General features: G+C 39.2%; 1 protein-coding gene across 1 annotated transcript in view; it reads right to left on the bottom strand.

Annotated features, from left to right (window-relative positions):
* Positions 1-627: 627 nt before the first annotated feature.
* Positions 628-24926, bottom strand: part of LOC141131554 (RNA-binding protein with multiple splicing 2) — an 81356-nt gene continuing 57057 nt past the window's right edge. Inside the window, exons 2-8 of the mRNA XM_073618945.1 lie at positions 15629-15706; positions 14300-14338; positions 14160-14222; positions 13094-13244; positions 12654-12802; positions 8535-8607; positions 628-1542 (exon numbers count right to left, since the gene is read on the bottom strand). Of these exons, the coding sequence (XP_073475046.1) occupies positions 8545-8607; positions 12654-12802; positions 13094-13244; positions 14160-14222; positions 14300-14338; positions 15629-15706 (543 nt within the window). The 3' untranslated portion in view covers positions 628-1542; positions 8535-8544. The remainder of the gene's footprint in view (positions 1543-8534; positions 8608-12653; positions 12803-13093; positions 13245-14159; positions 14223-14299; positions 14339-15628; positions 15707-24926) is intronic.

The following is a 24926-nucleotide window of genomic DNA, read 5'->3' as shown; positions in this document are numbered from 1 at the left end:
TATATGGATCATTAGCTTACATGAGTCTCACAAACATGGAGGACTTTCTTCTAAGTTTTTCTTAGATGTTTTTCACCATCAGTTGGACTACATTGTCCTCATGTTGAATTTTTAGCACTACACATTTTTGTTTTACTGAAAGATGTACATTGGACTATTAAGGTTATACAACATCCTAATCAAGCACACATTGGCAAAGGCAGAAGTGCCGCTAAAGTGTGTGGGGTCCTTGGCAATGATATCATGTAGTTAGCGGTATCTGCATAGCTAAAGGGAAGCTTTAGCAACTGATTGGGGCTCCACTAAAGCTACTTTGTACATGTATTGCCCTATTTGGATTATCCTGCACTTTATAATCCACCACTCCACTAACATGGCAAAATCATAGTGATTGGAGAGGACTGGATTCCCATTACTCTGCAACATTGTTCTTTATTAATGTCACCTGCCCAGCAAATGTGGGCAATTAGGTTATTTGTGGAGTTGCTGTTAGGAGCAAGGTGTGGGGCTGTGGAATGGCACCATGTTTCATTATGCACAAGGGTGCAACATGAAATCTTGCATGAAGGTTGGAATTCTGTTCTGTTTGTGTTGTGTCAGCACTATAAAATACTAGAGATCTTAAAGCAGTTTTCAATTACTTTAATTTGTCAGAAACCAGAGTTTCAAAAAAATTCACACTTTAAATACATTATATTTTATCCAGTATCACATTCTTTTAGGATCATCAATAGAGAAACTGCTTCTCCAAACAGAAACCTTTCATAATACTGAAAGTACATCAATACCAAGCAATAGGCTGCAACAAAACAAAATTGCACAATTGTTCATAGAGTACAGCAGACAAACCATACAGATTTGAGCTTTTTAACTGAACATTAACTTAGGACAGAATATATTCTTTTAATAATTATCACACAAACACATGATGCATAAATATCTCCTTATTAAACAAGTTACAAAAATACTGGTACTTTTGTTCTGTTTCCCCATAGGTTTGCATTTGGCAAGGACAGACTCCTATGAAAAAAAACAAACAGAAGATTGAAAGTAGAGTTCAGTTTGCACTGTTTGAATTTGAGGTGGTAGACCAAACAGTACATCAAGCCAAGTTTTCACCACTGCATGACTAGATTCAGGGTCTCATTGCAGACCAGCTGAAATTGGTAAACAAGCAATAGATTTTAACAAGCACACACACACTTAAATAGCTAATTCATGCCAGAAAGTCAACATGCGATGAAGGGAGATCTGTAGCATTACAGAACATAAAACATGGTCTGGCAATGGCAGCACCATGTCTTCTACCATGGTTTCAAGAGTCACATCCTGTTACTCCATTTGGACTTTAAGTTACCCACAGAGGCATATTTTCTGCAGAAAGACTGCCAAATAATTCATCTTAAGTAGCTGAAAAGGACTGTTATGACCCTTCCACATTTGGAAGGCTTGGCCGAACATTCAGAGGCATCTGGAGAAGTACAATGTTTTACGAACACTTGTTCATTTCTGGCACATTACTTCATGGAGAGGAAAAAAACCCTACAAGAGAAACACAGTAGTACATTAAAATACATCCTACAAAAACATGAAATGACATTACAACCCATCTAGCATACACAAAAATAAAGTTTGCCTTTAGGCATGACACTTGATGCCCATAGTTTATTTGGTACAAATAGTACAAAAAGCTTTTGTCATGTGCTGTAAAAAGTACAATCAAGGTAATTTATAAACAAAATATGTTGTGTGGTTATTGAACAAAGTAAAAAAAAAATTATATAATATCACACACACTTTAAATATTAAATACATTTACATTAATTATTCAGTGGGCTCCAGTATTTGGTAAAATTTCAGGGCTGAAGGAGATTGGCATGGTTAAGCCATGGGTCCCTTTTTGTGTAAAAATGGTTAGTATTCTGTAGTGTGTGGAATATTTTCCATAAGATTAATATTGTTGATTCTGGTTTTCAAATGTGATAGAGGGACTTAAGGGAATTTTCAATGGTATGCTATCAACCAGTGTATAGCAACACAGTGTGAGGTGTGCACCAATCTTATATTATGTGTGGAAAGTCCAATGATAGGGGAAAATAGGAGACAGTTCTAGATTGTGAGGTTTATACTACAATCTGAAATTTTGGAAGCAAATTTTTCGAGTAACTATCACAATTCCAAGAGGTGTGAGAAGGAACTTGCGGAATTGCAATCTCTGAAGAATGTATGTGGAGTCCCAGGGGAAAAAAAAAAAAAAATTTTAACTGAAGTACCACCTTGTAAATATTTTAATTGCAGCCTTTGATCGTGATTGATCTTGTGCATTTGTGTAGATTGATACATTTGTCCCAGTTTTCCATTGTAAATGAGAAAGCACATAGGGAAGTTTGGATTGTTCTGTGTTATTGACTAGATTGGAGTAGCTTTCAGATATCAGACCTGTTCTCCTAGGTGACTTTAGACAAATGTTTTCAAAGAATGATGGTGGGAGTGAGTTTACTGTTTGGAAATATGTACAAAAAAAAAAAAAAAGTCTAATTTGGAGGAATAAAATCCTGAATTGGGGATCTGATATCTAGTTTTCAATGAAGATAATGAAGTGAAATTGTTGTTTTCTAAAAAAATTTAGAGGGATATTAGGTTGTTTGTCCACCATGAAAAGTCTCCTCTTTCATACATGTTAAGGGGGAATTTTGGGTCTCCAATAAAAAGATGCAAGTGGAGGTGTTAGAGGTTAGATTATTTTTGTGTAGTTTCCATAATTGGTATGATTGTGAGACTAGTTGATTGAGGCTGTCCAAGATGTAATTTGATACATTACCCCATAATATACTGAGATAGAAAATGGTAGAATGGAATCTTTCAAATCTAACCCATGGAATTTTGGGGTTGGGAATGTGCAATTTATGACCATCTGGCAGCTAATATAGCCAGAAGTCTAGGAGACCCAGTCTTTTTTGTGGATTGTGTAATACTGATCTAGACAGACATGGATGGGAATCTAACCATATAAATTGATTTCTATTTGGAATTTAGCAATTATTCAATTTAATTGGGAGAGCTCTAAATAGGTATATTATATCTTTGGTAAAATTGTCATTTTAATTGCTGTAATTCGGCCTAGAAAAGATATTTTGAAAGATTTCCACATTTAGCTTCGATCTTGGTTTTTGTATTATGGGATGTAGTTTAAGGAAAGGTTATTGATGGTTGGTGTGAGAAATATACCTAGATAGATATGGGAGAGAATCCATCGACCATGAGAAACATAAAGAGTCTAAGTGGGATGGTGGGATGTTTACTGGTATACCAATAGATTTGGAGACATTCACCATCAGGCCCGATAGAACATTTGCATTACTAAGTATGTAATAAATTTGGTAAAGCTATATTGGGTTGTGTGAGGAATAAAATATCGTCCACATACATACTAAATTTATAGGTGTTATTAGAATTATAACCTTTTATATCTGGGTTTTGCAGGATTGCTGTAGATAAGGGTTCAAGCGCTAATGCAAACAATAAGGGAGATGGGGGACTTCCCTGGTGTGTGCCCCTGCCCAATTGGAAAAAGTCTGAATTACAGCCTGGCAATCTAATCCTAGCAGATGGGTTATGATAGAGCGTGAAAGGCGTGGAGAAAGTCACTTATGAAGCCGTATCTTTTCAGCACTAAATCAAGGAAATCCCAGGATACACTATAAAAATGCTTTGATATCAAGGCCAAGTAGACAGATCTGGAGTCATTTGCATCTTGTATTATGTTTGTAACTAATCTAATGTCTGCAATTTGTCTGCCAGGAACGAAACCCGATTGGTAGGGGGAAATTAAAGAATTATTAATGCTAGGCTACAGAATATCTTAAGGTCATTGCCACAATTAGACCAATTTCAGTAATAAACAAACAATGTATGGTCCTGGAATGAGAGACATTAGCAAGAAGCATTTTGTCTGGGAACAGTTCTCCTTTAATCACTTACCGACTGGCTCCTGTACATATACGTCAGCACTTTGAAGATGGATCTCGGTAACTGCAGCAGCTGCTGCCACAACTGAGGTATCCATCTTTACAGGAGCCGGTTCTGTGTATGATAATGGTGGTCTCTACGGTGGGTTCGCCGCAAGATCACCATTAGCGGCAGGAGAGGTGCCACCCCCCCTCCTGCCGCTCTTCGCCGCTTAGAGGAGCCGTCGGTAGCAGCGGAGGAGATCGGGACCTCTCACTGCTGAGGTATGGAGATGAGTGAGGCCAAGATGGCCGCCACCCGTCTCCATTGCATAGGAGGGTGGAAGATGTCATGACGTCAGCTCCGCCCATATGTCTTAAAGGCATATTTTTTTTTGTAATTTTTTCAAATGACTTTTTTTGCATATTAGTCCAAATAGGAGATCTGAGGACTTTGACCCCTGATCTCATATTTAAGAGGACCCGTCATGCTTTTTTCTATTACAAGGGATGTTTACATTCCTTGTAATAGGAATAAAAGTGATCCAAATTTTTTTTAAAAAAAACAATGCAAAAATAAAGTAAAAGGAAATTTTTTAAAGCGCCCTGTCCTGACGAGCTCGCGCGCAGAAGCGAACGCATACGTGAGTAGCTCCCACATATGAAAACGGTGGTCAAACCACACATGTGAGGTATTGCCACGACCGGTAGAGCGAGAGCAATAATTCTAGCCCTAGACCTCCTCTATAGCACAAAACATGCAACCTGTAGAATTTTTTTAAACATCGCCTATGGAGATTTAAGTGTAAAAGTTTGATGCCATTCCACAAGCGGGCACAATTTTGAAGTGACATGTTGGGTATGAATTTACTTGACGTAACATATTTCACAATATAAAAAAAAAAAAAAAAAAAATATAGGCTAACTTTACTGTGGTCTTTTTTTATTCAAAAAAGTGAATTTTTGCCAAAAAAAGTGCGCTTAAGACCGCTGCGCAAATATTTTGCACTGTATTTCAATGACCACCATTTTATTCTCTAGGGTGTTAGAAAAAAATATATAATGTTTGGGGATTCCAAGTAATTTTCTAGCAAAAAAAAAAAAAAAAAAAACCTGTTTTAAACATGTAAACACCTAAAATCCAAAACGAGGCTAGTCCTTAAGTGGTTAAGGATGTTATATAGTTTTGTTAAATTTGGTGTTAATTGATATTGTTTAGAATAGTTTTTTTTTTTTAGGGATATTATAAGATGTATTTCCTCCTCTGTGCATGGGGCGTTTAAAGCTTCTATTTGTGTTAGGGTTAGCTTCGGAATAGGGATTTTATCTAACCAGAAAACTGCAGTGGTTGTGATCGATGCGTTAGGGGCCGAGAGAAGATCAGAATAGAATTTTTGAATATAGCTAATATTTCCTGGGGATGAGTGACTAATTTGAGCTCTTTAGTTTATAAACATGGGTGGGTTTTATTGATTGGTTAAGCTTGCAAGCAAACATTGAAGAATATGCATTACCTTTGCTTTTGACCATCGAAGAGCCTTTTCTGCTTTATATGTGAGCAATGAGTCGAATTCATTACGTTTTTTGGGAATATACCATATTATAAATTCATGTGAGTTGGGAAAAAATTCACACTCTTACCAAAGATCTTCACAACCTATATAAAATTCATACCATTTTAAAATATTGCATCGTGCAGCTCTTAATGAGTGGGTTGGAGAGATATCTGGGGGTAGAATTTAATGTGAAAAAAAATTTCCGATGCAATCTCCTGATTGTGTGTGGGGTCTGTTAGTATGGAGTCATTAATTCACCATGAATATGGGGTAGAAGGCCTATAAATTGAGTATTAAGAGTTGTAATTTGATGGTCTGACCAAGAACACGGGTGTATTGAGTCATCTTGGGAATTGGCAAGGATTATTGGAGTGCAAACATTAAAATCTATATGCAAGTAGGCGTCAAGTGGGTGAGAGTAAGCCTACATTTAACCACTTGCCGAACGCTGCACGCTGATGTACGTCCAAAGTTTGCCGGCGGATATCGTTATGGCAGCAGCTAGCTGCCGTATCCCCGTTTCATGCGGCGGTTGGCTTTCAGATAAACGTCACGTCTTAAAAAGGCACATTTTTTTTCAATGTCTTTTTTTTTAAATGACTATTGCATTTTAGTGTAAATATGAGATCTAAGGTCTTTGACCCCAGATCTCATTTAAGAGGACCCGTCATGCTTTTTTCTATTACAAGGGATGTTTACTTTTTTTAACAGTGTAAATAAAATGTAAAATAAAATTTTTTAAAACCCCCCTGTCCGACGAGCTTATGTGCAGAAGCGAACGCATACGTGAGTAGCGCCCGCATATGAAAACAGTGGTCAAATCACACATGTGAGGTATCGCTGCAATCGTTTGAGCGAGAGCAATAATTCTAGCCCTAGAACTCCTCTAACGCAAAACATGCAACCTGTAGAATTTTTTAATCACCTGTGGAGATTTGAGGGTAAAAGTTTGACGCCATTCCACGAGTGGGCACAATTTTGAAGTGTGACATGTTGGGTATCAATTTACTTGGCATAACATCTTTCACAATAAAAAATATATATATATATATATATATATATATATATATATATATATATATATATATATATATATATATATATATAATTGGGGCAACTTTACTGTTATTCAAAAAAGTGAATTTTTTCCAAAAAAGCGCGCTTGTAAGACCGCTGCGCAAATATGGTGTGAAAAAAAAAAAGTATTGGTGACCACCATTTTATTCTCTAGGGTGTTAGAACCCTCATTGTTTTTTTCTAAGTAATTTTCTAGCAAAAAAAAAAAGTTTTAAACATGTAAACACCTAAATTCCAAAACGAGGCTGGTCCTTAAGTGGTTAATGCTCAATTTGTTGTAAACTATATATGAAATAAACCTGTTGAACCGCCAAATGGAAAATGATGGATAAAACTGCCACACCTTTGGTTTTGGAGGTGGTTGAAGTATAAAAGGATTGATTAAAAGCTGTGTGAAAATATGTAGGGTGTTAGTCTTTCATGAAATGTGTTTCTTGTAACAATACTTTGGCATTTAGTTTACATTGTAGGAATACTTTTCCCCCCTCATGTGGTGAATTAAATCCTTAGACATTATGAGATAAGATTGTTATAGCCATGGGAAACGAAACAATTTTGGGGGCTCATCGGGAAGTAATAAGGTTTAAAAAAATTAAACCTAAATTAATAAATTGAGGGATATATGATGTATAATTAACCGCATCTATCTCTAGCATAGTAGGTCAAACAGGTGTACAAGGACTTAACCCAGATTATATTTACAACCATGTGCAACTTGAGGCATAGCAGAAAGTGTACCATAATTTTTCTCTATAGTATCTAAAAGTGAAATATTAACTAAGAGTAACCAATATTTGTGGAGAAGAAACTTTATGGGGCTGGAAAAGAAATAATTTTCCGACGAGAAACTTAGAACTAATGGGTCTTTAACTCAGTCTTTAAATACAAGAAACAACATTTTTGAATCTAACAGTAAGGAGCACATGCGGGAAAAAAAAAAAAAAAAAAAAAAAAAAAAAAAAGCTGGTAAAACTAAAAGTGGGCCTAGACATCTAGTGGAGTTGAACAGGTTCAGAGCAAATTGAGATTAATTGTATGTTCTCTAATATGTAGCAAATATATACTACTACCACTATTGAAGTGTATTATTGTGATATCATCTATTATGCCCAACAGGTATATTGATCCACTGATGACTGGGCCATATTGATAACCAGCATGTGTGGGTCAACCAAGAAAACCTTTGACATTTATGTCAGAGTTGGATCAGATTTCTAGAGAAAAAAAAAAAAAAAAAAAAAAAAAAAAAAAGCAGCCCATAGTTCTAAATTAGATCTAAAAATGTATTAGGATTTCAGTTTACCAGTCCATAAACATTGTGACTGCATTTGTTTTCTCCCCTCCCCATTATTTTCACCCAATGATCCTGCCTTGCTGTCCTAGTATAACACCCAACCTCTTATCAGAGCAGGAATGGGACAAGACAACCTTCCTCTTGCATATGAACTGACAACTTGCATGTCCTACATGTTATCAGTTGACAAGTTAGTGCTCATGTACTAAAGCAACTTTTCATTGCATCTGAACACAAACCAAACACTATTTAATTTTTAAATATTCTCAGATCTATGTATCCATGCTTTATTTTGAAAAATCCTTTAAAATCACCCTTTAACATTTCTGGTCATCTTGAGTAAGGGAAAATGATTAATGTAGCATTTTCATCCTAGGATTCCATCTGCCCTTAGCTCAGGCATGCATAAGCTTAACCGAGAACCCCTGCTCTTACCCTCCTAAAGATTCTTGGTATGTATGGCACCATTTGTCCAAGCAAGAAACCAGAACTAAAGAAAATGTTAAATCCTGTGTGATTTTTTTATCCATTTTAATACTCATGCTGCTAGCAATAGTAAATGTTGATTGGGAGAGTGAAGTTACACTTTAGCAGCTAAACATGCCATTGAAAGTCAACATAGGGGGGTGTTTACAAATGGTATGCTTAATATTTACTTACCAAAGAGCTTTTAGCAGAACTGGCGAGACTTCCATCCTTGTTGAGTGGCTTCAGATGGAGGATACCAACGCATCTGCAAATAACTTGCACGTTAGACTGACATATTATATATATATTATATATTATATTATATACAGGATTTATATAGCACCAACAGTTTGCGCAGCATGCAAGCATGGTCTGCAGGTAGTCCTATTCCCCCACTGAATACTGTGTACAGTTAATCCTATTCAGAGATTACATTCAAGTTAATGTACACTGCATACTCTTAGGTTATTTGTCTGTGAAGGGCATGGTGTAAAGTTTGAGACACTGGTTTAACCACTTGCCGACCAGCTGCCGCAGTTTTACTGCGGCAGAAGGGCACGGCTGGGTGAAGCAACGTTAAGCAACATCGCTTCGCCCTTTGACCACAAGGGACGTGCGCCCCGAGCTGATGCGAGTGCCCGGCAGTCACCATCACCAGGCTCCTGCAATCGCTGCTGACACACGGAGAACCAGGATCTGTGTGTAAACAGTTTCCGGTTCTGAGGGGAGAACAGATAGTATGAACAGCGATCTGTCATCTTCTCTGCACAGTCCCCCCCCCCCCCCCCTTCAGTTAGAACACACTAGGGAACACATTAACCCCTTGATCGCCCCCTAGTGTTAACCCCATCACTGCCAGTGACATTTTTACAGTAATCAATGCATTTTTATAACATAGGCCACCATTACTAGTTAAAAAAAGCCATAAAACTATCCCTCATTTTGTAGATGCTATAACTTTTGCGCAAGCCAATCAATATATGCTTATTTTACCAAAAATATGTAGAATACATATCGGCCTAAACTGAGGGGGAAAAAAAAAAAAAGTTTTCAAAATTGTCGCGCTTGTTTATAGCGCAAAAAATAAAAACCGCAGAGGTGATCAAAAACCAAAGAAAGCTCTATTTGTGGGGAGGGAAAAAAAAAAAAAAAAAAAACACAAACACACACACCCCATCAATTTTGTTCGGGTGCAATGTCGCATGACTGCGCAATTGTCAGTTAAAGTGTCGCAGTGCAGAAACACAAAAAAAGTGCTCTGGTCAGGAAGAGGGTAAAATCTTCTGGGGCTGAAGCGTTTAACTACTAGAGCTGGAGTGCACAAAATCAGACTCAGTTCTACATGGAAACAGTTTCTAACCTCCACTTGTTAAATTAAGCTTTGGCAACAAAAGATGAGTGCAGGCGCACCGGACTTTTGTACACATCCTGGGGAGGGGGCTGCCTCCAAGTAAACTTCATCTTAATAGGTTATTGTTATGCATGTCCCACATTTAGGAGCTCCTAGTTTAAAAGTGTGGTTCGTAGCTCTAAAGAGCTTCATATGCCATCACAAATTTAAAAAACCTAAAATTTGAATTTGTTGCGATGACTAGTTTGAAAGTCTGCTGGGGAATTTCGCATTACTTTGCCTTTCCCTTTACCAGTTTTAAAGTTATTTGATTGCCATGCTAGACTACCACAAGCAAAAAACGCTGCATATACATATTACTGGCTTTGAAGTACATAATACCCTTCCTGTGTGTACTGCACTTTATCAAGCATCAAGGTCTGAGGTGCTGCTCTAGTCCATGTGTTAGATGTGCCTTCTCCAATTGGAGAGGTCCAGACTCCAGTGTGACCTTAGTGCACCAACCACTTTAATTACAGATCACAAGTTAAATTGCAAGCAAAAATCTCTAGGACCGACTGAAGAAACTTCCATTTTCAACAAGCAACTTCCAGTTCACACGTTTAACCCCCTGACATGTTCTCACAATTTGTGCTTCCCACTACAGATAGCCCATGTGGAATTAATTTCATGCAGAATCTTAGTGGGAACAGGAAAACCTCATTTGTCAGACAATGTAATGCTCTTCACCCTGGAAATAATCTATTTGAAAAAAGGTTTAAACCTACTGAACACGTGAGACCTTTCAGACCAACATAAACCAGCAACCACCTATGTTTGCAGGCAACATTAATATAAAAACGAAATCATGAGTTTCAGGAAAGTTCCACTTATTGCTTAGTCTAGTAATTGACCCTAGGATATTTACAGCCAAGAGTTGGTGATCTGAAAAAGCTAAACCCTGGAGGTTTGTTAAGGGAGCATATTTGAGTTGATTGTAGCCATATTAGTGCATGTGACAGAACTGAGTACTGTCCGTGATACTTTATTTCACAAGTATCTGATAGCCATTGTCAGACAGATGTTTCTTGTTCCATCTGTTTGTGGCAAGAAACAGGGGGAGGGAACAGAAGATAACATTCCTTTGCTAAGCAGCATCATTTTTGGAGCAAGTCTATGTCAGGGGTGAAGCTACAAATTTAGATTGTTTATGCTGTCAAAAAGGTCAGGATAACACTTACCATGCAGTTAGGATTTTTCAATTCATAGGGAAGTTTAGCAATTTAAGACCAATTTTTGCTGACCATTTTGCTTAGAGCCCAGGAATATATTATGCACTAGTACCTACCTTACTAAAATTGCATGCCCTGCATGAATTATAAATTAGCAAATAAATATATATATATATATATATATATATATATATATATATATATATATATATATATATATATATATATATATATATATATATAGTTTGTGGCTCAATGCATTAGAGTTTTGGCTACAGTGTGAAAGGCATCTTAGGTTTTTATGGCTGTCTATAACCCTAATCTGAATTTCCTGAAATTAGGGGAATCAGGTCTTTGGCAGCAATCACCGATAAACTGATGTTCAGGGGTACACAGTACAGCATCCTTTAAGCCCCAGTTGCCAGCACTATTAGCCATTTTTTAACAAAAGACAATTTCCTCTGGAGGTAAGGCAGACCACAATATAAAACATTTTACTGGGGTGATTTGAGACAGAACTGTCAAATGTTAACTTATCCATTAAAAAAAAAAATCTAGCTGAGGCTTCTGCAACTAAAGTTTTTAGGTACCCCTTTATAAAAAAAACACTTTATTCTCAAGGTCAGTGAAGCATCTACATTTAGAGAATCGGCAGTCCATCTTCTACAGAGGGTGCAGTTACAATGGGGGTTACATTGTAAATAGGTTCTGAAGTCACTGGCTCAATGCTTGCCAACAATACTTGCCAAATTGCAGAGCCAGACACTTTAGTACATGGATACCTCAAGTCATTGTAAGAAACCAGATTATGCATTAATGAACCAGATGACTCTGCTTTAAGCATAACAGGAAAGTCAGTTTTGAGTCACTTAGTGATATAATGTTTAACTATATAAAGCACACTAGTAAACCATTTAGTTTAGTTTTAGAACTGTAACACACTTTAAGAATATTACTGCATGCTTTATAGACATACATGGCTACTTTATGGGAGACTATGCTAAAGATAAACCAATACAGCATCCTTTTAAAGGAAACTTGGCTACAGGGACTGCTAAAGTCAAGAAAATTACAATTTGAGTTATAGCTCTTTTTTTATTTTTTTTTAAGAAATTATAGTAGCTTAAGCCTAATGCTTTGTTGGAGACTATTCCCAAAATGGCAGATGCCCACAAAGCCACAATCTCCAGTAAAAAGCACACAAGCTAATGCTGCAGCTGCACAATTTGGGGAGGCATAACTTGTGACAAAAACAGTGGCAAGGATTACACTGCTTAATCATGCTGATTTTTTTTTTTTTACTAAACTCCAGGCAGGAGAAGGAAAACCAAAACCAGACTAAGAGGCCACACAGCCAGTGAATTTGACAGAACAGCTTGATTTTACAGGAGGCATTCCTGCATCCTGGATGTGTTTTTTTTAAGTCTGAAAAAAGACCAGACCACAGTTGGGCTTTGATTACTACAATATTGTGAAATTATGGCCTAGTTGACCATTGCATACTGAGGGCAGGGTACAAGAGGCACACATCTTGTGTCCTGTCTAGAAATCAGTGTAATATTCACACATTGTGAAACATCCCTCATGAGTGCTAGACATGTGACTGGATGTAAGACTATTTTATGTGCTATATGAAGGCTCTCTGAATGGCTCAGATGTACCCTTTTGAAAAATGTAAATTCAACCATTTATAATTTCATAAAAAGGCCACCAAGTCTTATTACAAAATTAACCAAGGAGACTGCTTACCTGTGCATGGAGGGCCGCTGCTGCAGCAGCTGCTGCTGGGTATGTAAAAGCAGCATGTGGGATTGCTGGTGCCAGCTCTGTCGTGTATAGTGGATAGGGAGACCAGGCTTCTGGGGAGGCTGGGATAAGTGCAGCACCTGTTAGGTCATCTGTAGGGGAAAAAATAAAAAATTAATGTGAAGATATAGCAAACCTGTGTCATGTGCAATATGGTTTAGTTCCATACAGTAACCAGTTTAAGATCTGTCAAATAAGGTTTAGGATCACAATGAAACTGCAAAAGTTATAACCGGTACCATTACCTCAGTTCAGTCTTATGTCCAATTGCAAAGCGATATTTTAGAAGGTTTGAGGGGGGGGAAAAAAAAAAAAGTCTGGTGTGCAGTGAAAAGACTAACTGGCATTCCACCCCCAAGCAGTAAATAGGACAGACAACTTACATGGATCTCGTGCAATGAAATGTGCTCCAAGTGCAGGGTGGAAGTTTGTGGGATTAGGTGTAGCCATTAATTTATTCTTAGCCATTTTTGTGTTGGCCTTTGCAAACTCTAGCCTTAAGGTTTGTGGGTTCTCTGGATCAAATCTGATGCCCTAGGGAAAACAAAAAGGTCATAAGAATCTTTTCCCTTTCAAATCTGCAGTTGCTACATAGAATATATATTCCCATAAGACTCAGCTTGCACTTTCCACTTACTCCAATGAGCTCAAGATATATCCTGGACACATTTCCTATATTAAAAGCAGCATTTGTTCTCTTTAGGCCCACTTAGATTTTCATCTGGTCATCTAGTTGCTATTTTCTTCAACAGAAAAAGCTCTTGCAGTTACAGAGATGGGACAGATCATTTAACACTGGCAAGTGTGCTTAAAATGATCAGCTTATGACAACTTATCCCAAAGAAACCGTTTGCTATAACTGCTTATAATGTATTATATGTACTAGCAGATTTAAATACAGCAATTTAAGCTGAACTCCAGCCAACACTCCTCCCCCTTAACCTAGGGGGAAAGAAACATTCCCAATAGGAAAACCAGCCACTACATGTGTAGTGCCCATCTAATCCACAGCATCAGGGAGGGCTGAGGTTTTACTTCAGGGTGCTAGGTATGGTGGGTTGTGAATTGTAGAAAAATGGGCAAGTGTCACTTATTGCAAAAAAAAAAAAAAAAAAAAAAAAAAAAAAAAAAGTAATAATTTAGGTACAGCCCCTACCCCAACTAGTCAGATTCACTGTTGATTTTGTTGTAATAAAATTATACATCATAAAAATAGGTTTTTACAAAAACATTTAATCTGTTGCCTTAAAAAGTCCCAGTAGCACCTTTGGGGGTTACTCACGTTTTGATGTTCTTACTGAAGTCTCTGCACAGTGCTGTTGTGTTCTGACAGGGGGACAGGCCCCCCGTCAGAACACTCAAATCAGCCGCTTGTCCGACAGATTCCTCCCACCCCCTTGTTTGACTGAAGTGGATCTAAAAAGGTCACAGTAGTAAAGATGTACTTACATTTAAGGAATTCTTTGCAGCTTCAGCCCCAGCTCTATTGTCAAAGGTAACAAAGCCTACAGGCTGCAGGGGAGAGAACATGTTAGAAGACTGTTGGTCAGCGAGTGATTGCAATTCTTCAGTGTGAATAAGCCATTTACCTGTTTTGAGGTTAACTTGATCAATGATCCTTCATAACCCTAAAAAGCAGAAGAAAAGTTAAGAAATGGCTTTAAGAGGCAGATGAAGCATGTGGTGGTATTGCAGCTTTGGAGAGTGGATGTGCTGGATACTAGGAAAGGGTAATCTGGACAGCTAATTAGGGACAGCAGTGACAAGCTGCAGAGAGGCTGTAATTGCACCCTCTGCCATGGGGTGGTGCTGTGGTCCCAAGTAGCAGAAATTAAGTGGTACCCGTATTTCTCAGCAGTGCCTAAGGCTGTGCTCTGTCAGTGTGGAATTTGTGCGTATGCTGTGCAATTTAAGGATGAGATTACAGATAAATTGACATGGGCATACAGACTTTAAAATGCCAGATTATATACCCTGTGAGTTACTTTAAAAGTGTGTCAAGTTCAGCAACAGGACATTAAGCAGCAACAATGAAGTACATTTTAAAGTGTAAAATCCAAGTCAATTTTGCCCATCATTTGATCTATGTACAGTGGCAGAGTGGTGGAATCTGAAATGGTACCTTTCACTGTAGTTAGACCCCCAGTTCAGGCAAAGGAGGGAAAAGAAAAATAAACCAGTTACCTCTTTTAGAACTAAGGGATTTTAACCACCCAGCATTTAACTTCCCACCTGATAAGGTTCTCTCCCAGTAACATAAGAGGAACCAGAAGCTGCAGAATAGATTTTACATTCTTCAATGTTAGATAACACCTTGATAGTCTTCGCATTTTCTTTAGATTGTGAAACTTCAGAATAGCCAATCAAATGCATTACCAGTTTAATTTTTTTTATATATAAAGAGCAAAACATTTACATACAAAAGATTAGCCAAGTCTGCTTCAGTAAGCATTTTAATCATGCATTCTTTCACTTGCCAATACCAGGCCAGATAGGTTATAATCCAGAGGTCATCTCTTCATCTAGGTTATGAAACCAAATGATGCAACCAAAGCCTTTTCTAGTTTTAGCAGGATTGGAAAAAGATAGAACTTTAGGTTTTTATTGCAGCACCCAAGAAATCTTTTGATCACACATTGTCATCTTGGGTCAAAAACAGAAAGGTGAGGAAAATCCAAGTTAACATAACTTTAAGCAGAGATTTGCCTTTGTGTCAAAGAGCAGGAAACCAACATAGCAATACACCCCCGCCCCCAGCACAGACTAGAAAAGTTTCTGGCTGCACACTTGTGTTTATGTACAAGATAAGAAAAATGCAGTCAAGATAAATGCTGTAAGTTTGCTTCAAGCACATGGAATAAAAGCAAGCTATGTTAGAGGTCCAGAATCAAAAATGTAAGTGAACCAGTTAGCCTTACCTTGAATGGTCGAAATAGCAAATAAAGTTCTCTGGGTTTGATGTCTATAGGTAGGCCACTGACAAAGAGGGTACGAACCTGTAAAATTAAGAGGTAAGTGTTAAAAATCATTTAGCTTGATTTCAGTGCAAGTCTTCCCCATGCTACACGTGCCAAAACTTAAGAGTTTATGGCAGAGCTTTTTTTCACTGAGAGCAGGCCAACTTTAATACTACAACATTTCACTATTAACTGCTGGAATTCTAAAGGGACCGTTTTGAAAGTCTTAGCTTGTTTTTGTAAAAAGCTCAAACTTCTTGTACAAAGTCCACTCAAAAGCTTCAAGTCTACATTTATAAAAAAAAAAATTTCGTCACTGGGGTAACAGATGGCATGAGGAAGCAATGCCTTGCTGCTACCAAGGTGGTCCCCACCAAAGAGACAGGGCAGAACAAGGCATGGCAAGTCTAATGCAATAGGGAAGATTAGCTGCAGGAAGCCCAAAGGCAACACTGGTGAATAGTCAGTTCCAAGATATAAAATTTGGTACAATATTTGTAAACCCACAAAAGAGATTAGGAGCCATTTCAAGGCTCTAGGCCAATATATTTGTGGCTTCACACTGGACATGGGGCAGGCCTCACATGCGACCCAGCACTTGCTGCCCAATGATTTAAATGAGTAACATGGAGGACACAACCAACCATACAGCAGTTACCCCCTGCAGGCATGTCTGCACTGACAGCCCACCTGCAGGTTCCCCAAGGGAGAGGTGTGGGAAATTTTAGCATCAATATCCTGCATTTACCAAAATGAAGGCTGTTTGTACATGCTAGCCCATTTAAAGGCCATAGTCTTTATGCAGGCGTTTGAGGCTTGGTGCTGTCTCCTTGAACAGAGCTGTCAAAGTTTACAGATCAGTTACATTTGGTCCTTCTGTCAACCAGGCAGACTATCCCATAAATGCTTTCCTAAACCTGCAGTCAACAGCTGCATTTATATATTGCTGACCCATTATACAAGCTCCTTATATAGCTAGTCACATCAATGCATGTCTCCTCCCAGGAGAGTTCAAAATCAAATCTCCCTACCACATAAAATGGTTTGGAAGAATGCCAACAACCTACCAGAGGGTTTAAGGGAGGAAACCTAAGGGAAAGCACAACTGCAGATCATATAAGGTGAGAATCATTTGAGATAAAGGCTTTACCTAAAAAGGGATCCAAGATATTTGACTACAATTAAACTCCCCATGCTCACACTGTACATGAAAATTGCTTAAATGCTGATAGTTCTAGCTACTAGGAATATTTAATTTAAACATGCTACAGAGTTGCAATGATGGTCTACCAATTTTAGACATCGCACAGACCATACATACATCTGCATGAAGATCCAGAATGATGCAGAAAATGATCAGCACAGTCGTTTACCATGTATACAGGAGTACACAAGTATATATTCTTATACTGAAACACTTACAGCTATAAAAAGGATGAAGATTAGTCTCACACACGTTAGGATCTTAAATATCCTGTAAAGACCTTTTCCAGCAAGATCTGGTGTATAAAAACATAAGGAAATTACATCCATGTGCAAGGCGACTTGAGGAAGTGAATTTTTTTATTTTACTTAAGAAAATGGTCAGACTACCATTGAGCCTCCGTGATGCTGGTATGACGATGAGGAAACTCAGACGATGCAAGATTTATACTTGTGTGCATTATACAGAATTTGATCCTTTCCCTCGCCTGCTGTTATTTGCAGGTTAAGCCTCAAAATGAATTTCTAGCTGTTGCCAAACTAGACTGTTAAGTGATTAAACACTGTAGAAATGTTTAGGGATATTTACATGTGTAGAAACTTCAATGACTAGATGCAGGTATTTTTCCTTTGGTACATAAATTCAATGAAGTTAAAAACAGCAAAAAACCCAACAAAAAAGAAAAAGCCATCCTAGGTTTGTTTTAACATATTGCTTCTTTCCAGCACCGTCATTCAGCTGTACTCCCATAACCAGACCTGTCACAGGCTTTTACTTCCACACATGTTAGCAGCTCACTTATTAAATCACCAGGGATATTTTCTGTCTGAGTTAGGACAAAAAACCAGTACACATCAGGACCAAGCTCTCCAACCTCTAAAATATTTACCAATTCTGTCTAATCAGTGCAAAAGAAGCAGTGGTAGACACCACAAGGGCTGCATCTGGGCTTCAAAGTAGGCAGTTTAGTTGGTTACGCATGGTTGCTTGGAGGACCTCTGTACATCACTGTGGCAGCAGGAGTCCAAAGTCTACATCTTAATACTAGCAGACCCTTTCAGAGGCATAAGATTGAGTTACATTTTCTAGTTAGATTATACAAAAGGCCGGTTTGGACAAGCTGCATTTTACAGAAAGCAGCAAGCTATCCTGATGTCCTCAAAGCGTTTGTGGAGAGGGACATAGATAAAATGGCACCTTTGTTCAGGCAGTGGGCACGTGCATGGAACTAGTGTATTGCTGCATGTTCTGACTGCTGTCTGGGTGCACCAACTTCAAATCTCTCAAGTCAGTCTCATTCATGCACAAATACAATTTTGCCAAGGCAATGCTAAGTGCCAAGTGCCCCTCACAGCTTGTTGAATACATTCCATACATACTGCAAAAAAAAAAAAAAAAAAAAAAAAGTTAGGTTCTATGGGATATCCATCTCAAAGCATAAACCCATGCACACATTAACAAGCTATAAAACATAAGCTCTGAAATAAGACACCTTATTCTACCAACCTTTAGGGCTCAACTATACAAGTTGTGTTAGACTGAACAGCCTTGTTCTGCAGTCCAAATGCAAGATCAGCTAAAAACCTTGTTTTCAACGAGGGCATTTCACACCACTGCAGCAGTGGGGTGTAGTGAGAAAAGAAAGCAGAAGTGCTGCATTGGCTTCACTTTCTCCTAGCACACTTGTGTGAACAAGCCCTTGTTGCAAAAATGGAGGCTTTTAGGGCAGACAGAAGACAAGCTAAAACTGGGGGGGGTTTGGAGGAATCTACGCTAGATGTGTCAAACAACCTGTCATGGTAAAAGCTTGTGACAGGTTGGGTACTAGTACTGGAAGGGGGGGTGTATAACCCCTAGCTACTAATGTTGTGGCTATGTGTACACTGACATTTGTGACTGGCCACTCAGGCCTGAAAACTTCCATCTTGAGAAAGTCATAAGGCGTGGGTATTTTTAAAAGTTCAGACAGTGAAGTACGGCAACAGTGGATAGTGAACCCCCTCTTACAATGGCAAAAGAAAAAATATTCTGGTTTAAGGTGTTATTAAACCCAGGACCCTACATTCCTTAACCGGTTCAATACCAGGCATTTTCACCCCCTTCCTTCCCAGACCAATTTTTAGTTTTCAGCGCTGTCGCACTTTGGACAATTGCGGTCGTGCAACGTTGCACCCAAACAAAATTGACATCCTTTTTCCCCACAAATAGAGCTTTCTTTTGGTGGCATTTGATCACCTCTGCGGTTTATTTTTTGCGCTATAAACAAAAGAGCGACAATTTTTTTTTTCTCAAAAAACACAATATTTATTTTGCTATAATATCCCAATTTAAAAAACAAAATTTTTCCTCAGTTTCGGCCGATATGTATTCTACATATTTTTGTTAAAAAAAAATTGCAATAAGCGTATATTGATTGGCGCAAAAGTTATACGGGATAGATTTATGGCATTTTTTTTTTTAATTATTTTTTTACTAGTAATAGCGGCGATTGCGATTTTTTTTCATGACTGCAACATTATGGCAGACACATCGGACACTTGACACATTTTTGGGACCACTCACATTTATACAGTGATCAATGCTATAAAATTGCATTGATTACTGTGTAAATGTGACAGGCAGTGAAGGGGTTAACCACTAGGGGGCGGGGAGGGGTTAAATGTGTTTCCTAGGGAATGCTTCTAACTGTAGGGGGAGGGGATGCACAAGGGGAGGAGACCAGTGTTCCTCCGTTCTGGGAACACAGATCGGTCTCCTCTGAGCTGACAGGACATGGATCTGTGTGTTTACACACACAGATCCACAGTCCGGATTGGTTACTAGGCAATCGCGGGCGCTCGGTGGACCGGGTCCCGCGCAACGTGGCAGGCACGCTCGTGCCCCCGGCGGCACGCCCCCTAGGCGGCCGGGAACCCGAGGCAGCCATGACGTCCACCCAGGATGGGAGATCCCATCTGTGGACGTCATTTGACTATAGGCCAGTGCTGAAGTGGTTAAAACTGGTCTCCTGCAGTACACAATAAAAATGCAATTTAAGTAAATATAAAACTGCCAAATACCTTTTTTCAGCAGTATATAGTCGTTTTGTGCCTTCTAACATTGTCCAGCCAAGCACTGGTTAAAGCTTGTAGGAGTTTCTCCCAACTGTCCTATGAAGCTGCATTACTCCTGACAGGTCTGGACAGTGTCGAATGGCCCTGTGCTGATCACATGCACCCTCCAAAAAAAAACACTGCCCCCATCAAGGTGTGCTATGGATTGGGGACTGTAAAAGGGAGGATCAGGAGGCCAGATCAAAAAAAATTTTACACCAGGGTTAACCCTTCAGGATCAAGAGCAAGTGTAACTAGCATGCTTTACTGCATCTACAGACTGATTTTACTGTTGTGGGTGTACAAACACTAATCCCTTCCTGACCAGCCACCAGTTGTACTGCAGCAGGTTGGCTCCCCTGGACGAAACGCAACTGTACATCGGTTCGCCTTTTGACCATTAGGGATCACGTGCCGCCGAAGTGAGCGCTCGGTGGGCACAATGACCCGATCGTTCAGGAGAGCGAAAACTGGGATCTGTGTTTAGACACAGATCCCAGTTCTCAGGGGAGAGGACAGATGTGTTCATATCAAGTGTGACTGGAGCCGTGTCCAGCTTCCCCAGACCCTCTTATGTGTAAGTCACCCTGTGTCCATTAGGGGCACAGGGTTCCCGAAAACCCCACTAAGATCTGTGCTAGTCAGATTCAATGTCGTCTATACTGTGTGCTGTCTCATACCATTGTGGACTCTGCTATGATAGTTTGGGGTGTGGTTGTAATCCATTGTGTGTCTATTTTGGAAGAAATGTATATTATGCAATAGATGTCTATGGGGGGGGGGGTTCCTCCAACAGCTCTGTGTTGATAAAACTTTACTGATTAGAAGTTTGAATACACCTGACCTGTGTGATTGGACAGTTTACCTTGCCTTGAATCCAAGGGTGGGATGTGTCTGAGTTTGACATCTGTGGTAACATGCTGGAATAAATCAGTTTGATGTTCACCCTACACCGTTAAGGCTAGTGACTGGGTGGGCTAAAGGGTCTTGGATAGTGCTGGTTCTGGACAAAAGCAGCATTTAGGGCTGACAGACCTGTTGACGGGTTCGTCACACCAAGTATGAACATCGATCTCTCTCCTTCCCTAGTCAGTCCCATTCTCTCCACCCGTCAGTTAGAACACACTAAGGAACAGTTAACACAGTAATCAGTGCATTTTTATAGCACCGATCGCTGTACAATTGTCAATGGTCCCAAAAGGGTCAGATTTGTGCACTGCAATAGCGCAGTCCCAAAATAAACCTCCATTAGTTAATACCATAAATCTATTTCTATTTTGTAGATGCTACCACTTGTGCAAACCAGTCAATATATGCTTATTGCGATTTTTACCAAAAATATAAATACTGGCCTAAACTGAGGAAAAAAAAAAAAAATTTTTAATTCGGGATAGAGCAAAAAGTTCTCAAAGTTGTCCTTGTTTATAGTGCAAAAAATAAACCGCAGAGGTGATCAAATGCCACCAAAAGAAAGATCTATGGGGGGGGGGGGGGGGGGGGGAGAGAAGTCAATTTTGTTTGGGTACAGCGTCACGACTCTGCACAACTGTCAGTTAAAGAGAGTGCTGTATGGCAAAAAAAATGGCCTGGTCATTAAACAGCCAAATCTTCTGGGGCTGAAGTGGTTAAAAAGGACAAGTTCACCTTTTGTAACATGCTCTAACTGCTGTGTACCCCAACATTTCATATTCCTGATGTACCATGCACTTGTATGAAAAAGTATTGTTCTTTGTATAGATTCCTTTAAGCGAAACGCATGTTCCTGCCAGCCCCTCTTTATAACTGACCACACCAACCAAAACACATAGTGGTCAGTTCTCTAGTCATGCTGAGAACTGTCTGCTCTTCTCCAATGCAGACTTATCCTGACTAGAGGTCGACCGATATGGGTTTTTCTCTGGCCGATGCCGATATTTAGAAATCGCGGTGGCCGATATGTGATGGCGATTTTTTTGGGCCGATATATTTGGCCGATTTTTTTTTTTTCCTTTTCCCCCCTTCATCTCATAAAATCTAAGTTAGACCCCTTTCACACTGGGGCGTTTTTCAGGCGCTTTTGGGCTAAAAATAGCGCCTGTAAAACGGCTCCCCTGCAGTCTCAGTGTGATATCCCGAGTGCTTTCACACTGAAGTGATGCGCTGGCAGGATGTAAAAAAAAGTCCTGGAAATGGCATCTTTGGAGCGGTGTATAACGCTGCTCCACCACTCCTGCCCATTGAAATGAATGCGCACCGCTGCCGAAGCGCCTGCAAAGCGTTTTGGCAGCGGCGCATTTAACCCCTTCCTCGGCCGCTAGCTGGGTTATAAGCGCCCCCCGCTAGCAGCCGAATAGCGCCTCTAAAATGACGGTAAAGCACCGCTAAAACTAGCAGCGTTTTACCATCAACGCATGCCCGCTCCAGTGTGAAAGCAGCCTTAAGTAATACAGAAATTTTTCTCATTTAAACATTAAACAAAACAAACCTTCAATCAGTTCACTTGTATGTATAACAAAAAAAACAAAAAAAACAAAAAAAACAAAACAAACAAAAAAAACAAAACAAACAAAAAAAACAAAAAAAACAAAAAAAACAAAAACAGGTAATCAAAACTTTGACGAAAAAAAATGGGCTAACTTTACTGCTTAGGTTTTTTTTTTATTACTGTATTTTTTTTTTAAATTGCGTTTGAAAGACCGCTGCGCAAATACCGTGTGACATAAAATATTGCAACAATCACCATTTTATTCCCTAGGGTCTCTGCTAAAAATATATATATATATATATATATATATATATATATATATATATATATATATATATATATATATAATGTTTGGGGGTTCTAAGTGATTTTCTAGCAGAAAATACAGGATTTTTACTTGTAAGCAACAAGTGTCAGAAAAGATTTAGTCTTTAAATGGTTAAACTGAGAACTTCTACACACGGAGTTCAGTCTATTGATAAGAAGAAACATTGTATCTTTCAGGTTCTTTTTATCAGACTTGGCAGGCTGCCCAGAGGAGGAGAGAATCCTCTCCACAGATAACTTAAGGAAACTTGCATTAACTTCTATTACAGAAGTCATTTGCAAGTGGCTGAAGTTATAATCGGCCTTTTTTATCAGCACAATCGCCGATTAAGTAAAAAACGCCAAATATCGGCCGATATATCGGTCGACCTCTAATCCTGACATACCTCCCCTGCACAGCCTTTTCCTGGAAAACTCAGTGTGCTGACCCCCCTCCTAGCTCTTAAGTAGCTGAGACCAGAGGGAAAAAAAAAAAAAAAAAAAAAAAAAAAGTGATCGCTTAAAAATACTATACACAAAAATGTTTTGCCTTTCATTTCTATTTTAAACTGAAAACAATCACCTTGTCAAATCAGAACCTATCATCCTATAAAGCACATAGATGTCCCAAAATAAAGCATCCATAATATATTGAGGTACTCCTTCACATTTCCTTCTGATCACACCACCAACGTGGCACGTCCAATCCCTCTGATCACACGTGACTAATGGAAAGCACTCCGATGGCCATGACCTAGTGAGAATAAGGTCAATGTGTGTTCCTTGCAAGAGCAAATGCCACTCAGCCTCCACTGTCCAGTTTCAGGGATACTACTCTTCTCACCACACTATAGCACCAACAGATCATGGAGAAAAAACGCATTGTGCAGTGTTTGTGATAAAGTATAAAAAGTCAACCTACTCATATTAGTGCCCAAGTCAGAACCCAACTGTAAATTACGAACACGGAATCGCATCTTCTGGTCATTTGCAGTAGCTGGAATGCATGCCTGCTCAAGGATAGAGTGGAGCAGCACATCCTTGTTTTTTGAATACATGTTTGAATACATTGGGTGCCAATTTAGGCACCAATTTGAGTGGGATTACCTTGATTTTTTTTACATGGCAATTAGGTTTTCTCCATTGGTCATTGGCTCTATGGTGTTATGGTGAAGAGTATAACATCCTTATCCTGAAGGTGGAGGAAGAGTGGAGTTCTTTCAAAGTGCACTGAACTATTCTCAATAGGTCAGGTCATCTGGTGAGTGAGCACCATCAGTCACATGCGATTGGATACAGTATTGTTGGTATGTTAAGGAAAATCTGAGTACCTCATATTTGTGAACACTATTTTTATGCCACTACAGTGCCACCTTTGAGTAATGTCATACTTTCTGGTAGAAAACATAGCCCATTTGTACCACAATCTTAAAGTGGATCTTCAAACCCCCATACCCAGTGTGGTGACTAGCCTCAGATATAAAGCTACCCCTACATAAATTGCATCAGCAGTCTTCTCCATTCAAAGTACAAAGAAACAAGAGTCACATGTTGCAGACTATAGTGAGGAGAGCTCAGGGCCTATTGTGTGAAGGGTGTGGCTCTTCCCTCCAGATCTGAGGCTGTCAGATGGAGCTTCTGTCTGTGTTCTCGGTGTCAGGAAAACTTGTCAGAAGGGACTCATTACACTGAGGACAGAGGAACAGCAGCAGACAAATTACACTGTACTCTGGATTAGAACAAGTACATGCTAGAGAGATCACTTTAAAAGTTGTCACCCTAACAGTTAGAAATACCACGTTCCTCTGAATCAGTATGAGGTAGGTATAACTGGGATCTTTGGAGGAAAATCGGAGTTACTTACCGGTAACGTCCTTTTCCAGGAGTCTTTCAGGACAGCACCATAGAGAGACCTTGGCTCCTCCCCTTCTGAGGAAACACCGCCTTCAACTTAAAGCTTTAAACCTCACCGCTCTCCCCCGGCCCCTCAGTTCTTCAAGAGGACCTCCGGTTAGCTGGGGAGACACAAGAACACGTCATAATAACTTTGATCTTACCTGACGTTCTTCTGCGATGAACTCCTTCACGAATATCCCTACAGTAGGGTGGGTAACTGTGCTGTCCTGAAAGACTCCTGGAAAAGGACGTTACCGGTAAGTAACTCCGATTTTCCCATTTCCGTCTTTCAGGACA

The sequence above is a fragment of the Aquarana catesbeiana genome, linkage group LG03 (assembly GCF_042186555.1).
Source record: "Aquarana catesbeiana isolate 2022-GZ linkage group LG03, ASM4218655v1, whole genome shotgun sequence".
In the NCBI taxonomy this organism is placed as follows: domain Eukaryota; kingdom Metazoa; phylum Chordata; class Amphibia; order Anura; family Ranidae; genus Aquarana; species Aquarana catesbeiana.
This window is presented reverse-complemented; position numbering and strand designations above follow the sequence as displayed.